Here is a 19140-nt window from a genome sequence, read left to right as displayed (position 1 = left end):
AAATCAATATCTTTGTTATTATGGTGTCTTCAGTACTCAATAAAACTCTTTCCCAACAAAAGGAGTTATAAGCTGTCTTAGATGGTAAATAGTTTAGGTGCAGATAGCACTGGGACTTGTAAACACTGATCCTTTGTGTTTATCATCAATAAATGCTTATTTTTCACAACATTTTAGCAAGTTAGTGCATATTTATTATATCAATTTTAGAAAAGACTAAAAATGAAATAATTTATTATACTACTTTCTGCAGGTAATTGGTTGATATTTTGAAACAATTCCAATATAGTCTTTTTAGCTTTCAGTGTCTTGTAAGCTATTTAACAACAAAACAGATAAAATAGCAGAAAATAATTCTAAATGTCCACAAGTATTTCTTATACACCATCAAAACATTCTACACGTAAGTGTGGTCAAAAATTCTGATAAAGTTTGAAGAAACTACTCATGTTTTCACATGTGAGATTGCTATTTCTTTTAAATCATTGATACCACAATTGCTCGAGTGTGTTTGGAGCAGCTCTTCTGAATTTCTTATAGAGTCAGAGAAATACTATTTCCTCAGAGTGAAAACTTTTCATACAAAATGAATCTCCTTCATCAATTCCTAGCTACTGAGCTCTGGGTCCTATTTTAAGTTTGGAAGATTCAATCATAAGCAAGACAGCTTCCTCTTTTCAGATATCTCATTTTCTATTATTTAAGAGTGTTGAGGGCACATCTCCATTTTCATAAAATTAATTCTACATGCAAAAGATAAAAAATTTCTGAGTAATGGCATTAAAATAATGGATTGAAATATGCTATTTTCAAAAATATTCTAAAGTGCTTATTAATGGCCACACAGTTGGAACAGGTCATTCTTTTGAAAGTAAGGACAATAACCATGAATGAGATTAGGTGAGGCACACACTTCTCAAACTTAGTAAGCGTTGCTTTACTGTATCATGTCATTTAAAAGTATTTCATAAAAAGCCTTTTTAAAATTTCTTCTGGAACTTTGTGATTTTATGAATAAATTATTTTTTAAAGTGGATTTTGAAGATGAGAAGATACATATAAAAGACAAGGAAAAATTGATGCACATTTTTCATGAAGTGAAAGGTGGGTACGAAAGCATGGGAAAACACACATTGTTTGATTAAACAAAGCATGAGGAGAGAAATGTATGAAATTTTATCAATGGCTTTAATTAAGAGTCACATCAAAATACCCAAGAAAATTATATTTAAAAAATATATATGTTTCACACAAATAAGTAGCCTATCTTTATATCAATGATAAGCTTGTGGCAAAAGAAACCAATGAATCACCCTATTTACAGAAGCTACACAAAAAATAAAAGGAATAAATTTAAGTAACCTAATGAAAGACCTCTACAATGAAAATGTAATATAAATATATACAATTTAATATTAATTAGCTATAAATATTAAAGGAATAATAATTAGCTATAAATAAAAATTAAATTGTTAAAAACTCAGGGAAATGGGTAGAACTGAAAAGATTATTCTAAGTGAAGTAACCCAGGCTCAAAAGGACAAATGACATTTGATCTATCCTATATAAGGATCCCAGTTTCAACTCTTTAGTATGAAGATGTAGGATGGGGTGTGGATAAACTTGGATAAAGGGAGTATGAAGAAACCACTTGGAAGGCAGGACATGCCCATCTGTGCAATTGAGGCTTTACTGTTAGAAACCTGCCAATAGCCTGCTTTTTCTGAGTGGACTTAAGATCCATTCCATGAGGGCATGGGGTGGGGTGGGGGGCGGGCAATACTGTAAGACTGACTAACAACACAGATGTGGGAAGGTAGTAAGCCCATGTGAGGACTATATTTCTGGGTTAAGCTGATATGGCAACAGATTGGCTTCTTATACCCATTAAAAAGGTGCTCCTAACCTTAATCAGAGAACTCTGTCCTACAAGAAACAGTGGGAAGTTCAGAGACAGGGCTGCTCCAAATGCAGAGAACTAGCTATGGAAGTCGGCCCTAACTTAAACAAGTCTTTTATACTATCCATTCCTCTCAGGCTTAGGGAACACTGCAGAGGAGTGGAGCAGGAAATTGGTAAATGCCTGAAGATAGAGCAGCAATGTAGTTATATGTGCTGGGCTGCACAAAACTAGCTTTATCAATAGTCGGTCAAACAACAAAGAGGGGCCCACAACGTCCTCCCTTTTGCCTCTGATCTACTGGCTCTTAATATATCTGCAAGATATAGTAAGAAGAAGAAGAAGAAGAAGAAGAAGAAGAAGAAGAAGAAGAAGAAGAAGAAGAAGAAGAAGAAGAAGAAGAAGAAGAAGTTATTGTCTTTAGTTGTATCCCCTCTACTGACTGTCATAAGGTCTAATAGACAGCTCCATACTTGCGGTCACACAGAAGACCCTGGCTAATAATGACTGTTCACACAACAAAATGAGTAGACACAAATTTTAGAGATATTTTATATTATTATTATTATAAATTAAAGATGATCCCTTATTAACAACAACAAACTATGTGTTTACTGTGGATAGCTCCTTACGCATCTTTGGGTAAATGGAAGTCAGCTTCTTTCTCACTGGCTCCCTATCTGACCTTTCTTCCTTAGATGTATAGTTACATGGTTTTCTTCTGGGAGATGTCCACAGTCAAATTACTTTGGGTGTCAGGTTGAGCAACTTAGATATTCTTCTATTGAAAACTGACATCTATTACAAGTTTGGAGGTAAGTTATTGAAAGAAGAAAGACTGTGTTTCAGATAAGTGATTATTTTAGGGGTTGAAGAGAGAACAGCCATGCTGTTGAATTTCTTCTGAAGTAGGACCACAACACAGTGCTGTTCACTCAGAGACAACATTTGAATGTGTTGCATAGATGAAGTTGTAAAGCAAAGCCTTTCCTAATGGAGGTATTTATTGTTACCTGAAAATTTAGATACTTTTCTTGCTAATTGTTCAAAAGTTGGCTGTGAGACTGTGCAAGTAGGTTACTGCCTTTATTAGAACTGTTATAAAAGATGGCTATTTTAAGCAAATAGAACATTCACCTGCAATGTTTGTGCCCTCACCAGATGAAAGGCTCAGAGAAGAGGAATTCACACTCGTTGTCTTCATTACTTAACCTTCTACTAAGTAGAGATGAGGAGTCCAGAGCTTAAGGAAATGTCAAAATAGGTAGCATGTAGCACGGTTCATATAAGTGTTGTTTTTATTACGTACTGCTTATGAATTTGGATTGAAGGCAGTGTGATGTAGCATTGCCTTTAATTTCCCCTAAGATCAGGTAAAGATCAGGTTCTTGCTGTCTCAACTGTCCTATTTCTAAGGCTATTATAATATTTCTATCTTTTGCCATAGTGATTCTGAGAATATTTTCAAATGGCATTTTCAAGTTATATAGCTACAACATTAGATGCAGGGTATGTTTCAATTATTTACTACTTTCTTTTCTCATTATAAGTTTTTAAAATTTTGTTTGTTACCGGTCAACATATGCAGAACAGTAAGTAAAATGGGTTGGTTTTTTTGGGGGGGGGAGTCAGGTTTGAAAAATATTTCACTGCTTCAAATGTCACAACATGTGAAGTATGAATATGGTTTTAAAGAATGTAAATGCTAATTGGACTATCTGTTTACAGTTGAGGGAGAAGCAAATAAAAAAAAAAATAAAATCACTCTTCCTATGCAAAGTGAAAAATAAACAAGAGACCTGGTAGCCTGACTTAAACTTTAGAGAAGGTCACTAGTAGGAAATAATTATTCTACTGTTTAAAAGCAACACATTTATTCATTTGCTCAATGAATGAGCACATGCCATAAGTGAGACGTGGCAATATCACAGGAAATACAACACAAAATAAGAATTGGCATTACCGTGCTTCCAGAAAAATGGTGGTCGCCTCATTTTTCTGAATCATAGTTCAGAACTTCAAATAGTAATGTTTGAGGAAGAACACCGTGTATCCAAACACATGTCTCCTCGTCTGTCTGCAAGAGCAGAGTGCCTTGCTGTTTCCTAGCTGCGTACGGTGGCTGATGCTTTCCATATTATTTCTATGTATTGTCCTTGCCTAATTAACCATACCAATAAAACAGTAGAATATACAGCAATTTGGACTCTTTTAGATCTTATCCATTAAAACAGTTAACTTCATCAATCAGCCAAGTTTACCTTTTTCAAAATATATTTATTCTTATTTTCTGTGTTTAAATGTTTGCCTGCATGCATGTTTCTGTTCTCCATAGAGGCTACAGAGCACACTTGAACCAGAGTTACAAATGGTTGTGAAGCTGCCATACAGTTGCTGGGAACTGATCCCAGGTTTTCCACAGTAGCTGAAAATATTCTCATCCACCAAGCCTCCCAACAAAATTTTGTGAAAGTATTTTTACTTTTTGAAGGAAGAAGTTTTATCATATAATTGTATCTCCATATTTTTCAGAGTATAAAGTCCAATCTTGGTGTGGAAATTTACTCCTCAATTCAACTGGAGTCGAATAAACTGAATAAATAAACTGAAAATTTTCATTGGGGTCTGAAATATCGTGCTATGCTCATAAATTAAATGTTGGAATGTAAGAAATGTTATGCTAAGTCAATTGTCCACAAAGTAAGAGGGTTTATGGAAGGGAGTGATAGTCACTATATGTGACATTGATCTACCTTGAACATCCGTTCTATTTCCTTAGTAATACATTACATATCAATGTTCCACAAATGAAGTTTCTACAAAGACCTTCTTTGATCCCATTTCTATTTTCAGTCAGTTCTATCTCTTTAGTAATGAGTTTATTATCTCTTGTGTATACTTCACTTCCATATTCCAATGACTGTGTAAACGTTAATTTTCAAAATGCCCACTAGAGTCCACTATAATTTCCAATACACATTTAACGTGCTCACTGCTTTTTCTTCTTGTTACATTTCTTGTTTCAAGGATTTGGATTTTCAACTGATTTTATGAGGAAATTTTAACATCTTCACTTATAATCTTGATTTATTCCTCCATAATATCTCTTATGGTAGAATTCAGTGACAATTATGCATCTTCTAATAAGGAAACAGGGATTGATTATCATAGACAATATTTGCTTTGTTACCATATATTCACATGATGAATGTTACTATGTTGTATTTGTTTTTACAGAAGCATATGAACTAGTTTTTACTTTTTTTGAGACAGGGTGTGTTGGTTTGTATGGCAAATATGTGCCACAAGCTCAGGTACTCAAATGCTTGCTTTGCAATTGGTGGCACTGACTGAGGCTGTCTTAGTCAGTACTTTATTGCTGGGAAGAGATACTATGACCACAGCAACTCAATAAAAGAAAGCATTTAATTGGGGGGTTGTTTATAGTTTCAGAGGGTCAGTCTGTTATCATCATGGCAGGGAGCATGGCAGCAAGCATGATATTGGAACAGAAGCTGAGAGCTATGTCTGGGTCTACAAGCAGAGAAAAAGGAGATAGATAGATAGATAGATAGATAGATAGATAGATAGATAGATAGACAGAAAGATAGGCAGACTAACAAGGTCACTGCTCCTAATCTTTCTAATCCTCTGCCACTCTTTGATGACTAAGCATTCAAATATATGACCTTATAGGGGCCACTCTTATTTAGACTGCCACAGAGAGTTTTAGGGGTATGGCCTTTTTAGAGGAAGTATGTCACTGGGGGCAGGGAGGGGAGGGGGTTGAGATTACAGAGCTTCTATTACTTCCAATTTGCTTGCTCTTTCTGCTTTTATCTTGCAGTTGAAATGTAAAAACAAACAAACAAAACAAAACTAACATGCAAAAATTGTGGACTTTCACCTTCCTGCTCCTGCTTGCTGCTATGCCTCCCCTCCATGATGGACTCTTATCCCTCTGGAACCATAAGCCCAAAGCTCTTCCTTCTATAAGTTGCTTTGATGGTGGTGTTTTATCAAAGCAACAGAATAGTAACTAATACACAGGTATCACTCTCTATGTGTTCCAGACAGGTCTAGAACTCACCATGAAGCCCATGCTGACCTCAAATTCATGGCACCCTTTCTCTCTTAACCTCCCAGTCCTGGGATTGCAAACACATGCAGCTGTGTGGAACCCTGCCCTCTACCATAGGCTACTTAGCAGGTACTCTCTCACTAGTGTTTTTTAATTGAAAATAGATTCTTTTTTTCTCTCATAGAATATACCCCAATCAGACTTTTCCCTCTCTTATTAGTATCTTGCTTTTGAAAATCTATTACTATAAAAGGTAATGAAAAAGAAAGCTTAATTGATAATTTCAAGAGGCTGTATTTGAAATTAATCCATAATCCCCACAGTATATAGTATGTATGTATGAATGCATGTACTCACATACATATCATATACATTACATATAATATATATGTATAGTGTATGTGTATGCATGTGTGTGATATGAATTCCCAAGTTTATCTTCCTTCCTTGAATGGATAGTTTTGACTTAGGATTTAAAATAGAATTTAAAACAACATTAAATCTTAACTTTTAATTATTCCTTCAGTGGTCTTCTAAAGGATGGCAATATGTTACATCAAAGACCTTGAGCTTCAATGAACACATAATGAAAGTAATTGTGGACTTCAGGACATTGCTCTCTTTGATTTGGGGGGAAATCTTAGGTTACTTTTGCTTGATAAAACACCATGGCCAAAGCAACTGGGCTTAGGAAAGGGTTTATTCAGCTTATATGTCCATACCACAGTTTACCATCAAAGGAAGTCAGGCCAGGAACTCACACAGGGCAGAGCTAATACAAAGGTCAGGTAGGAACACTTCTTACTGGCTTGCTCTTTGGGGATCTCTGAGTCTACTTTCTTACAGAACCCAGGACTATTAGACCACGGATGGTATCACACAAAATGGCCTGGGTCCTCCCACATCAATCACCTTCTAAGAAAATACCCTACAGGCTTGTATACAACCCAAACTTATGAAGGCATTTTCTCAATTAAGGCCTCAATAGGTTCCTCTCTGATGACTTCTAGCCTGTATCAAATTGACATAAAACTAACCAGTAATACAGTTACTAACTTATATATAGAATATTATAACTGAGAAAAAAGATCAGAAAAATTATGTTTAGAGATTGTGAAGCCAGAATGACATGATTTAAAATTTGAGCTCAAGTGTTTTTTAGAGGAGTGAGATACAGTGAATACCTTTAGCTTGCTGTTCTGAAAATTCAGAGTAAATTTGCCCTGTCTGTGAAGACCCAAACTTATCTGTTCTTCATTCCTTGGAATAAATGTGTAGACTTTGTTTTTTTGTTTTTTTTTGTTTTTGTTGGTTTTGTTTGTTTGTTTGTTTTTCCAGATCTGAGAACAGAGACCTTTTAATCTGTAGAGTCCATCCTTGCTTCAGTCTATTCTTGGAAAAGGGGGTAGGGAAATCCTTTTGAGGTTGCCTAAGAATACCTTTCAGAAATGTCTGACACTTGAGGGAAATGAAAAACAAACAAACAAACAAACAAACAAACAAACAAACAAAAACAGAACAGGAAGATGGTCTGTTCTTGACTGGAGGCATTTGTCTTCACAACTTCTGACAGAGACACAGTTGAAGATATGCATGGCCCGATGAGACCCATTTCCTTGGTTCCAACATGACAGCTTCCCTAATATCAAGACAAGGTAAACAAGGATGATCCAGGGCCCCACACAGATGGGTTTCTGCTCAAGGAGCTTTAAATAAGAGTGGAAAAACTCCATGTCATTTGCTTTCGTCCTCTGAGAAGAGCCAGGATTCATTCTGTTCAGCCACCCTGCCCCCAGAGGAACGTGATTTCACTTCCAGTTTTCATGCAGTAAGACATGTCGGGAAGGTGCTGGCAGTCTAGGAGGGATTTGGATAAGTGTTTTTCACTCCAGTGTTTTCATGTGACCTCTTGTTCTCAATTTAGACACATCTTGACCTGGAAAAGGTGGGTGCTGCTTGCCACTCTACATTTGGCTACTCCTGTTTTGGGGTGTGCATGTTCCTTCCTCTCCTTGTCTCCCGCCATGAAATCTCTTCCCATCCTCTTTGCAACCTGACAACAGAGCCTTGTCCCTAGGTAGATATACACATACATTGTTTTCTCATTGTGTTCCTTATTTTTAGAGAGAAAAAAAAATCTGAGTCTGTAAGATAAATGCAAAGGATAACAGTCCCCAAACCAGCCTAGGAACCCCTCATTCCTCTGGTAAGACACAACTGATGATCTGTATGCTTGGTAGCCTCTTTAAGTCCTCTCAGAGATAGTACAGTAGTTGACAAATGCCAGCGCCTATATTCTCTAGCTTCTCCTTTTCCTCTATCAAATGACTTTTTAAATACATTAGATATTAGACAAACCTTGGGTGACCTGCTTTTTCTTTTCTTTTCCTTTTTTTTTTTTTTAACTTCTCCTCCCCCCCCCGGGTTTTTTTTTCCCTTGCGGTATAATAGTGTTGAAGAAAGAGGGCACTAGTGTACAGCCCAGATGGCATCCTTGCACCGTCTGATTTGGAGCTGAGGTGTCTGCGAACCGAGGGCGGCTGCAGTCCTCTGACCTGGGACCAATAGCTCTGTCTACCCGGACTCAGGTAGGTCTTGAAGTACATACCCCAAACTGGCCCAGGTGAGCGGATGTCTTTCCGCGATGAAGCCCACCCCGGAACGGAAGGTACTGCTCTAATCTATCCGATTTTCTCCTGGATCTAGGAGGATCTTGGTTTATTTATCTCTTTGAGTCCTTCATGTCTGAGAAGCAGTGAAGAGCGCTGGGCGTCTGGCTTGATCCCACCCCCTTTTGTGCCTTGCCTCCTGCGCTTTCATTCCCTGCCTGCTCCCGATGCCCCCTTTTTAATCTTGACTCTCACCTTGAGAAAGGGATCGGGGAGGGATGGGAGAGAGAGCCAACTTCAGCCCCGCAGGTGCCTCTACCCTCAAAGCACTTGGATTGGGGAATAAAGCTGCAGAACAGCCAGGCGAAGAGAATGAGGGTGGAGAGATGCTAGAGAAGCGATAGAAAGTGTGTGTGTGTGTGTGTGTGTGTGTGTGTGTGTGTGTGTGAGTGTGTGTGTGTGTGTGTGTGTGTGTGTGTGAGTGTGTGTGTGTGTGAGTGTGTGTGTGTGTGTGTGTGTGTGTGTGCGCGCGCGCGCGCGCGAGTGTAGAATGCGAAGGAAGGAGGGGAGGTCAAGAATTTCCTGGCTCTGCAAGGGAAGGTGTCGCCTCCTAGCTCTGAGCGCTGTCCAGGGTTCTGACATTTGAGTGGCTCAGGCGGTTGTGCCAAAGGCAACCCCCATGCCTAGCTACCTTTCTTCCATTTTTACAGTGATGCAAAGCCCCAAGGGTTCCGATACATAGGCGGATGCAGGATACCCTCCTATTCCTCAACCCCATCTCGAAAAGCAAGTTACCTTCTGTACTCCTCCTTGAACATCTACAGTAAGCTTCATTTCTTAGGGGGTGCAATATAGCAAGCCCCAACACAGGGAGGCTACCAGGCGTTGCCTTAGTAACTAATATGGCTTTTTCACAAGCTGTCGCATTTACATTTACTACTAAAATTGTGTGTCAGGGTCTCTTCAACCCTTAAGTGTTAAAATAAAAGGTGTTCCCATTGTTTGAGTTGCTTTTTAAAAACAACGCTTCTACCTCCCAAGGAGTTCTCAAAATTTCTTCTGGGAAAAAAGTTGATCTTTTCAAAACCAGGAAAGTTCTCTGAGGTTGAAGAACTTAGCTCCTCCCCTCTTTTCCGTCCCTCCCCTTGACGCCCCCATCACCTGAGAAAGCTTGGTAGGTTTGAAGGAACCGAGAGGACCTGAGGCTGGAGGAGGGGGCGGGTCAGCAGGGCTTTGCACCTCAAAGGACCCGAGTGTAGCAGGCAAGCAGGGCACACTTTCATCATTGACCAGAGATGCCTCTAGCTGTTTTTGAAGGATTTGTTGAGGTGAAGCGGACCGGACAATATTTAGCATCCCAGACGCTGGAGTTTAAAATACAATTCCTCTGGTAGCCTGGCATTGACTTCCCTCTTTTTCCATCATCAGCGTCCAGCTTACGGCCACTAACGCGCCGCTCATTGCACACCTGATTCACACACCTTCGGGCACCAGTGAAAAATCCGCGACTTGATTTTCTGGAAGAACACCCTTAGGGTTTGGGAGCGGTCGTGGAGGACCAGCAGGAAGAAGCGGAGGGGAGAGGGGCGGTGGTGGAGACTGAGAAGCGTTGAACCAGTTGTATTGGCTAAAGGCACGAAGCGGCAAAAGACAGCGGCGGGCGTCAGGGTGGTTCGCGCTGGGAACCTGCAGGCGGGACCGGCGTGGGAACGTGGCTTGCCTGCGGTGGACCGCGTCTTCGCCACAATGGTCCGGCTCCTCTTGATTTTCTTCCCAATGATCTTTTTGGAGATGTCCATTTTGCCCAGGATGCCTGACAGAAAAGTACTGCTGGCAGGTGCCTCGTCCCAGCGCTCTGTGGCGAGAATGGACGGAGATGTCATCATTGGAGCCCTCTTCTCAGTCCATCACCAGCCTCCAGCTGAAAAGGTACCGGAAAGGAAGTGTGGGGAGATCAGAGAACAGTATGGTATCCAGAGGGTGGAGGCCATGTTCCACACATTAGATAAGATTAATGCGGACCCGGTGCTCCTGCCCAACATCACTCTGGGCAGTGAGATCCGGGACTCCTGCTGGCACTCTTCTGTGGCTCTGGAACAGAGCATTGAGTTCATCAGAGACTCCCTGATTTCCATCCGAGATGAGAAGGATGGACTGAACCGCTGCCTGCCTGATGGCCAGACCCTACCCCCAGGCAGGACTAAGAAGCCTATTGCTGGAGTGATCGGCCCTGGCTCCAGCTCTGTGGCCATTCAAGTCCAGAATCTTCTGCAGCTGTTCGACATCCCACAAATCGCCTATTCTGCCACGAGTATAGACCTGAGCGACAAAACTTTGTACAAATACTTCCTGAGGGTGGTCCCTTCTGACACTTTGCAGGCAAGGGCGATGCTTGATATCGTCAAGCGTTACAACTGGACCTATGTCTCTGCAGTCCACACAGAAGGTAGGCACTCTATTTGGGGAAGAAAACTACCAAGAGCCAAGGAATTGTATGGTTTGTGTCCAGGAGCATAGTGAATGTAGTCTCTGTTTATTTCTAGCACAGCGGGAAGCTGACTTTACCCTTCGCAGTGCACGCCCACCTAGGCACTGCTTTTTATCTTCTTTCCCCCGATAATTACAGTGCAGTAAAACCACATTCCAGGGTGTTGTTGGGGTAGGAGGAAAAGAAAAGATATGGAAACTGCATGCAAAGGTGTCCAGCTGAAGATCTGACTTCTGATCTTAAGGTGCTGTCCCCTGGTAGTCTGTGTTTGTATTCGGTAGACTTATTATTGGTCTAAGGCTCAGGTGTTGCATTTCCCTTCAATGAGTGGTCAGTGGTTTCCCAGTCCTAACAGGCTAATCAAAGTGAGTAACACACACAGACACAGACACACACAGACACACACAGACACACAGACACACACACACACACACACACACACACACACACACACACACACACAGAGAGTCTTTTACTGTGGATTTGAAAGGTGAGCTTGTAAATTTTATTTTGTCTTAGCTGAAGGTATGCTCTATTGTCCTCTGGTGCTCCTAGTCTCTCACACACAAAACTTCCCTGGGAACTGGGCATCCATTCATCCTCTGCTGGATATCAGAAAGGCCCATTTTAAATTCTGGGATACCTTACATACAAAAATCAAATATTTTAAACCAGTTGTTTATTTCCCTTCTTTTGTGTGCCCAACTTATACACCCCACCTTTCCAACTTATTTGTACAAGAAATGCTGCTGAGACTATCTTGGTGCTGAGTTTGGGTTTAGAGCCCTCAACATTGCGACCCTGTTCTTCAGAATTTAAAGAGAGACCAAGGAGAGACTAATTAGAAATTTCCAACAAGAGGACAGCAGATATCAGAATTAAAGTGGTTTTTCTTTTTTCTAAATGAAGTAGTTTGACCTGAGGTTAAAACTTTGATTCCCCCCCCCCCCCAGAATATTATAGATTTGAATTCTTGGAGACTTTTTACATTAAAGATTCCTTCCTATGTTCATTAAAGCTTATATGGAGTTTTGGATATAATGAGATTTTTGAGTTTATGGATTCTAACTTCTCTATAGGTTTTATAAGAAAACTGAGCACCTGACTATAAATTAACTTCTAAGACAACAATTGACAAATATTGATTTGACATGAACAAAAGACTGAAAGGCATTACATTCATATTTCATAAAATCAAAATAGTAAAGAAAGGACATAGATATAGCTTCATTAAAATGCTCAATATTCAGTTATTAAAGGAATTATAGGCATAATGTAATAGGTGCTTCGATTGATAAAGAGAACAGAGTTTTCAAAACAAACTAAAGTCATGAAGATTTACACATGAATTCAGACTTTGCTGATGGGAAAAGGGAAACACAAACCCTTCTGTTTCCTGATTCTTGCTCCTGGGCCTTGGTTTTTAGTGATGCCCTTTCAGATCTCTTTTGAACACAAATTCTTTAAACCAAAATTTAACTCCAGCAGTTAATTCCTTACATTTTAAGGCTTAATGCTTATTTACTATGTTTGATTTTTATAGCATTTCCTAGTTTCTAGATAGAGTCTTTTGAAAGTACAAGTTGCAGTGTGTGAACTATCAGCACTGGAGAGGCCAATCAACAAGGAATAGCGAAACCTAGACTGAATGGGATTCATTTGAAAATTTAGTATGTCTACAGCTCTTGACCTTAGTAGTTGGTTACCAATATCAGAAATATGAGTCCTTTTTTCAGGAGGGGTTGATAATCAATCATTTTTATAAAATATAATTTTCATATTCTATTATGTTTTACTTGTGGTAGGAAACCAACAGGAACCCGTCCTCTCTTAAGTCTGGTTTCCAAAAACATTACTTTGTCAAAAACCTGATAGTCATGATTGTCTTCTGACAAGAGGATCATGTTTTGGAAATGAACTGGACTTGGATTTGCTAGTTTAGTTGTGGAAGTACATACCTTGATGTCACCTACATCTTAGTTTGGGTTGTTTTGTTTCCTTTCTGCCTCCTGATTGGAGTTGTATGGAAAATACTGCGTCTCCACACCATAATTAATTCAAGGGCACATGCTGCTCAGAGAGCCCGATCAGAGCAAACTTGGACATTTATTATCAAGATTACACCCGTCACTTTGTCACTTACATACACTATCTGTCTTCTTTTTATTGGGATTTTATTTCTCCTTCTACAACACAGATTACCTGTGAAAATCAAATTGCTTTTGTTTTCTTTGACCTCCAAAGAAATTTTGTTGAGCTCCTTCAAGTGAGGACTAACAGAAAATTTATTTTTCCTGAGGCTTTACCCTCTGCTTCTCAGGGACTGTGGTTGGAACTTCCTTGCTTCACATAGTAATTTTCCTGCCTTCAGACGGATGGGGTCACATGCTGGTGACAGTTTTCTGTTAAGAAGCTGTGAAGACCACATACTAGGGCTGTCTCTGCCATCTGGGCACTGTTCAGTAAGGGAGACTGCTGGTCCTAATTTATCAATTTGGAGCTTAGAAATCCTGGGGCCTCCAGCAACCTTTATCTCTCCTTTCCAAACCAGCTACTCACTAGTCAATTTACCTGTGTTTCTTTTATCAGGAACAAACCTAGTACAACTCACATCAGAAACAGCTATACTAGCATACTTTAATTTTTATAATTAATTTTGGTAGCTTTAAAAAGCATAGGATGGAGCGTCTGTTCATTGTCCAAGTTGTTTTATAGTAAATTATCACTTTATTTCACATTGAAATAAGCTCTAAGGTATTTTCTGTTTTCTTTTTCACCATTGGAATTTAGTAGTTACATTCTTTTACTTGGCTTTCAAGCTTCCATTACTTGTATTGAACTTCTCTCGAAGACAACTGTCAGTTCAACTGACATGAGGGACACAGTACACATAGTTCCTTCAGTGGAAGCCCCAGAAACAGTTGTTGATTGTTTCCAAAACACTGGGGAGGCTGTAGGGGAAGAGGGATATTGGACCTGGTTATGTATCGATAAGATTCAGACCCACTGTGGATGCTCACTTGAAATGTGTGTCTTTAAATATGCGATACGGAGGGTACTAAAATAGCCACTTCTAAGAAGACTATCTCAGCCAAGGACATTTTATTCCATTCTTCTGATGGAACAAAGATTGCTGGGCAGAAGTCAAATCAATCACTTCAAGAGTCTGTACAAACCAGCTTCTAAAAGTAACAATTTCAGGTGATTAAGTTCAAACCTTTGGGAAAGTTCTTTGAGTGTTCTTTGAGTTTATAGCTTCAGTAGGTTTTCTTTAGGACTGGTTTTTGTTTTCAGTTGCTTTGAGACTTTTGTTTAAGAACTTTCCTCTCAGGTAGGCAGAGAAGCAGTGACTTTAATGTCCACTTCCCATTCGGCAAATGTCTACCTTAGGGTATCTTTTTGTTGGGTTGGGTGTCATTGCGGTTCTATATTGCTTCTGACATGCACCTACAGTTTGTATGCTGTCTGACTTTATTAGGACATCTTTTTGATGTCTGACTTTTTTTTCCTTTTTTAGGAACATTTTTCCATTTGATATGAAACAATTTAAAATCTAATTGTATCAGAGGAAATCCGTCTTAGTCATAGATACATAAATTAAGCATATTTTCCCCACAAATTTACATATACTATCTTCTATGTGACTGTATCTCCTGGTATAGTTTCTATCTGTTTTCTAGCATCTTTAGGCCTTTTTACTGTCTTGATTGCAATCTATTTCTTAGGAAGTTCTTCCAATGAATTGTTCTATTTTATCATATAGCAAGGAATAGGAGTGTTTTGAGAGACTTTTTTATTTATTTAGACCAAGTTAAAGATGCTAAGCCTACCACCACACTTCCCTTGTTCAAGCTCTAGACTGTTTAATGCCGTAAGTATTCCAGTGAGATGATTTCAGAAACAGAGCTGCACATGACTCTCGGTTCACCTGAAACTGACACCCTGAAGTTTCCAGCCTGCCTTTCTCTATGATTAGGAGTCATTTGAGGCAACCCAGATTCCTCTTCTAGGTGAAATTTATCGCCAGAGATTCTCTCCTCACCCCTTCATTTGCTCACCTGTTCTACTTTTTGTTTTCCTTGTCCTCATTGCTGATTTCAAGCAGATGTTACACAAATTAATATCTCAAAGTTTCTTTAAATTCTGTGCTATTAACTGTAGCCATGTCCTGCTGCCTTCCATCCCTGAGCATCTGTTAATTTTTGTTACTATTACTAGTATTTTATTCAAAAGTAGAAATAGGATGCTTTCCATTTAAATGTTATTTTTCTTATGTCTGCTTTTGTAACCTAGAAGTACATTCTAGGATGTTAATTCACCTGAGCATCCTGGCTTTTTGTGGTCAGGTGGTAACAACAGGCACTAAACCCTGAATCAGTGAACTGCTTTCTGGATACTGCCAGCATTTACTTAGGCTGATGTTAAGGGCCCTGAGAGTATGTCCTTCCATTCCAAACCATACCACCTGGTAGGTGCATAAATAACTATGTGTAGTTTAAACAAAGAGCCATTGCAACAGACAGTCTACATGTGAACATTCACTGCACAAAAACTGTAGGGTTTTTGAGAGAGGTCTCAGTTACCAGGTAGTTTATAGTCTAGAGAGGGTAGAGTTGGCCACTTGGGAAATAATCTACAGACAGATACTATTTATTGCAGCTTAACCATTTGTAAACACAAATTTGTAAATGTTTAGGAAACACTGAAAGAAAATATTTTGGTATAATTAATAGCTGGAAACAAGGGCATTTTAGTTCAGATTTTATTTAGCAATATAACACTTGTAAAAGCTACATTAGCATTGAAAGTCTATGACCAGGAAAATAAACAGGTGTAATTGCTTTGAGTGGTAAGTCGGGGCCAGGAATCAAAACTAAAGACAGTAGTGACTGCTCTTGGATTCCTTGAGTCTTTATGAACATGAAGGTCAAGTAACGCAGGATCTTGCCATGATTCAGTTGGGGTTTCAAGTAAAGCATGCCCAAGCCAAATTCAACCTGATTCAAAGAGAACTGACTTTACCAGTCATTAGCAAGAGAAGGAGTTGAAAAGCCAGAGAGACACTTAATTTGCAACTTACTAAAGGTGTTTCTATCCATGCAGAACCTTGTAGTTCATTCACCTGTATATTTTATGCTCAGGCATTAGTTTCTTCAAATCCCAACCTTTTGTATTCTATGTTTGTGAATTTTGCAAACCAGGCTACATAATCTCCAAATTTCCATCAGAGAAAGGGAACGAGACATTTTATCTGAATACACAAAGTAATCATAAGCTTCAGGTTATTTTGTGTCTGGATATAGCTTATAAACATAATTTTTACTCCAAATAGCCCTGACTTGATACCTTTGAATGTTTATCTTTGTTTTCTTTTATATTGGCTATATTTATCAAACCCATTTTCTAAGTGCTAGCTTTAATTGTCAACTTGACATAGCCTAGAATCCTCTGAGAGGAAAGCCCCCACTGAAGAATTGCCTAGATTCAATTGACCTGTGTGTATGCCTGTGGGGAACTGTCTTGAGTGTTAATTGATGTGGGAGGGTAGAGAACACAGTAATTTGCTGAGTCGCTACAACCAAAGGGGTCAAATTCATAGTTCACACTGTTCTGATTTTTACATTGGAAGCAACATTTCACCATGGTTGTCAATTTCCATAGAAACTGCAACTGAAGAAAACAAATTGAAGGCAGGATATAAAGCCTTGTCAAAATGATCTCTGTCTCACTCCTCTGAGAATTACAATCAGATTTTGAATTTATATAGAAATATTTACTTATTTCATATACTCTTAACAATTCTTCATAAATGTCCACACCTTAAATTTTAACTTATGTGAAATATGTTTTATTCTTACAGTAATATTTGCTTTCTTAACCTGGTGGTACTGTTATACCAAATATAATAGTAATGTTTTTATAAAAAATTATTGATTCAAGAAGAAACTTGGTGCTAAGAATTCCTCATGTATTGATTTTAGGTTTTTCTCTTTTGTTAACTTCATAGCCAATATGTTACTGGTTCAGGGAAACATGGTTAGTTTTATAACAAATTCTTAAGCAATTCAAATAAAAGCCTTAATTGGCAAGTAAAACAAAATAATTCGAGGAACATAAATTCTTTGGTTACCGAATAACAGTTCTTTATCTTTTAATGTCAGAGATTCAGAGTGTCCAGAATTCACTATGTAGCCAGACTGACTCAAAATTTAATTCTCTTACTTCAACCTTACAAGTTAGGAGAATGGGCACCATATCTGGCCTATTTCCTTTCTAACAAAATTTACTAATGAACACATGAGTCAACTATGAAATCACATACTTTTCTAGGTGTTAAGAACATAACTTAAAATAACAATAAAAATAACTGTTATCATTACTAATATTATTGTCATAGAGTCTTAAACTATTAGAAGAACTAGAGATAAATAAGTTGATATAGGCCCTTGGATTTTTTTCTTTCTAATAATATTTATTTATCCAAACAATGATCTGTATTCGATTCATAAACTGTAACTTGTCATTCTTGTCTTAAAGTAAATTTAATGAGAATGCATTATAGGGTTCATATTTATAAATTGTACAACAGGTGCCAAGAAGAGCATCACTTTCTGAAACAGATGCCCAAAAAACTATGGGGAAACACTGTATGCATCTCAGATTTATTTGTAAACTAAGAATGATGCTGCATGTTGTATTATTGATTGTACCACAGTATTTTGCAAAACAAGGAGCTGCAATACATATCTGTTACTCAGTTACTTTATTAAACTTCTACCAGAGACATGACATTTTCTCAGTTCAACAGTAGTGAACTAGTACAAGAAACCAGTTAATGGTGTCTGGATGCTTGACCCCAAACCCAGATTCTGAAGATGAAATGAAATCCATGATTAAAAGTACAGAATTTGGTATAGATTTCAGAAAAAATTTTCGTGTTTCAAATGAATAAACTAGGGCCACACATTAATATAAATGATGCACCCAAGACCATGGCATTCATTGGTAGCAAAGCCTGTAGCAACTTAGATTAAAGCCATGGTTATTTAAAGCTCACATGACCCATCCTTGTAGACTGCCCAGATGTGATGTTCTTGTCATCATCACCATGTTTCATTGTACCCAACTATGCTGCTGCAGTTCATCAGCTTCTGAGCAATGTCTTGCAAACCCATTCTCACAGCTGAGTGCCATCCTGCCAGAGTTGACTCCTGTTTTAATTTTAGATGACAATAATATTCATTGATACAATCTTGATCTTCGTGGTTAGTTGAAATAGCTCTATGTCCTTTACCTTCACTCCTGCAGCCCTCTTCCCCTGACCACAGCCTGGCACCTTGGTATTACAAAATGTGCTCTACTTTGAACTTGGACCTGTAAATAACAAAGAGTCTTTGAACAGCACAGTTTCCTCCCTCCCTCCCTCCCTCCCTCCCTCCCTCCCTCCCTCCCTCCCTCCCTCCCTCCTTTCCTTCCTTCCTTCCTTCCTTCCTTCCTTCCTTCCTTCCTTCCTTCCTTCCTTCCTTCCTTCCTTCCTTCCTTTCCTGATAGTTATTATTTATTTATTTCTTATTCACTTTGCATCCTGCTCACTGCTCCTCCCTCCCTCCCTCCCTCCCTCCCTCCCCTGGTCACCCCTCCCACAATTATTTCCCCACCTCCCTCTCCCCTTCTCCTCTGAGTAGGTGGGCCTCCCTGAGTATATCCCCCTACCATGGCACTTCAAGTCTCTGGGAGGCTAGGAACTTCCTCTTCTGCTCAGGCTAGACAAGGCAGCCCAGCTAGAAGAATATATCCCATGTACAGGAAACAGCTTTTAGGATGGTCCCCACTCCACTTGTTTGAGATCCACATGAAGACCAAGCTGCACATCTGCTACATATGTGTGGAGAGGCGTAGGTCCAACCCATGTATGTTCTTTGGTTGATTGTTCAGTTTCTGAGAGCCCCAAGTGTCCAGGTTAGTTATTTCTGTTGGTCTTCCTGTGGAGTTTCCATCTCTTTAAGGTTTGCAATCCTCTCCCCTATTCTTCTATAAGAGTACCCAAGCTCAGTCCACTGTT

The 19140-nt window shown here is 39.0% G+C and overlaps 1 protein-coding gene across 4 annotated transcripts in view; it reads left to right on the top strand.

Annotated features, from left to right (window-relative positions):
• The first annotated feature begins 8483 nt into the window (after positions 1-8483).
• Positions 8484-19140, top strand: part of Grm1 (glutamate metabotropic receptor 1) — a 410258-nt gene continuing 399601 nt past the window's right edge. For 2 of the 4 annotated variants that reach the window (XM_021174013.2, XM_029482996.2), the window contains exons 1-2: positions 8484-8569; positions 10019-11036. In XM_021174013.2, the coding sequence (XP_021029672.1) occupies positions 10337-11036 (700 nt within the window). In that variant the 5' untranslated portion in view covers positions 8484-8569; positions 10019-10336. Of the gene's footprint in view, positions 8570-9734; positions 11037-19140 lie in introns of those variants that run through there. The other 2 variants (XM_029482994.2, XM_021174014.2) reach the window with 1 other exon arrangement.

Source organism: Mus caroli, unplaced genomic scaffold (genome assembly GCF_978045245.1).
Source record: "Mus caroli unplaced genomic scaffold, Mus_caroli_1 scaffold_9, whole genome shotgun sequence".
Taxonomy (NCBI): Eukaryota; Metazoa; Chordata; class Mammalia; order Rodentia; family Muridae; genus Mus; species Mus caroli.
Note: the sequence above shows the minus strand (reverse complement) of the source record. Positions and strands in the feature narration are given on the sequence as shown.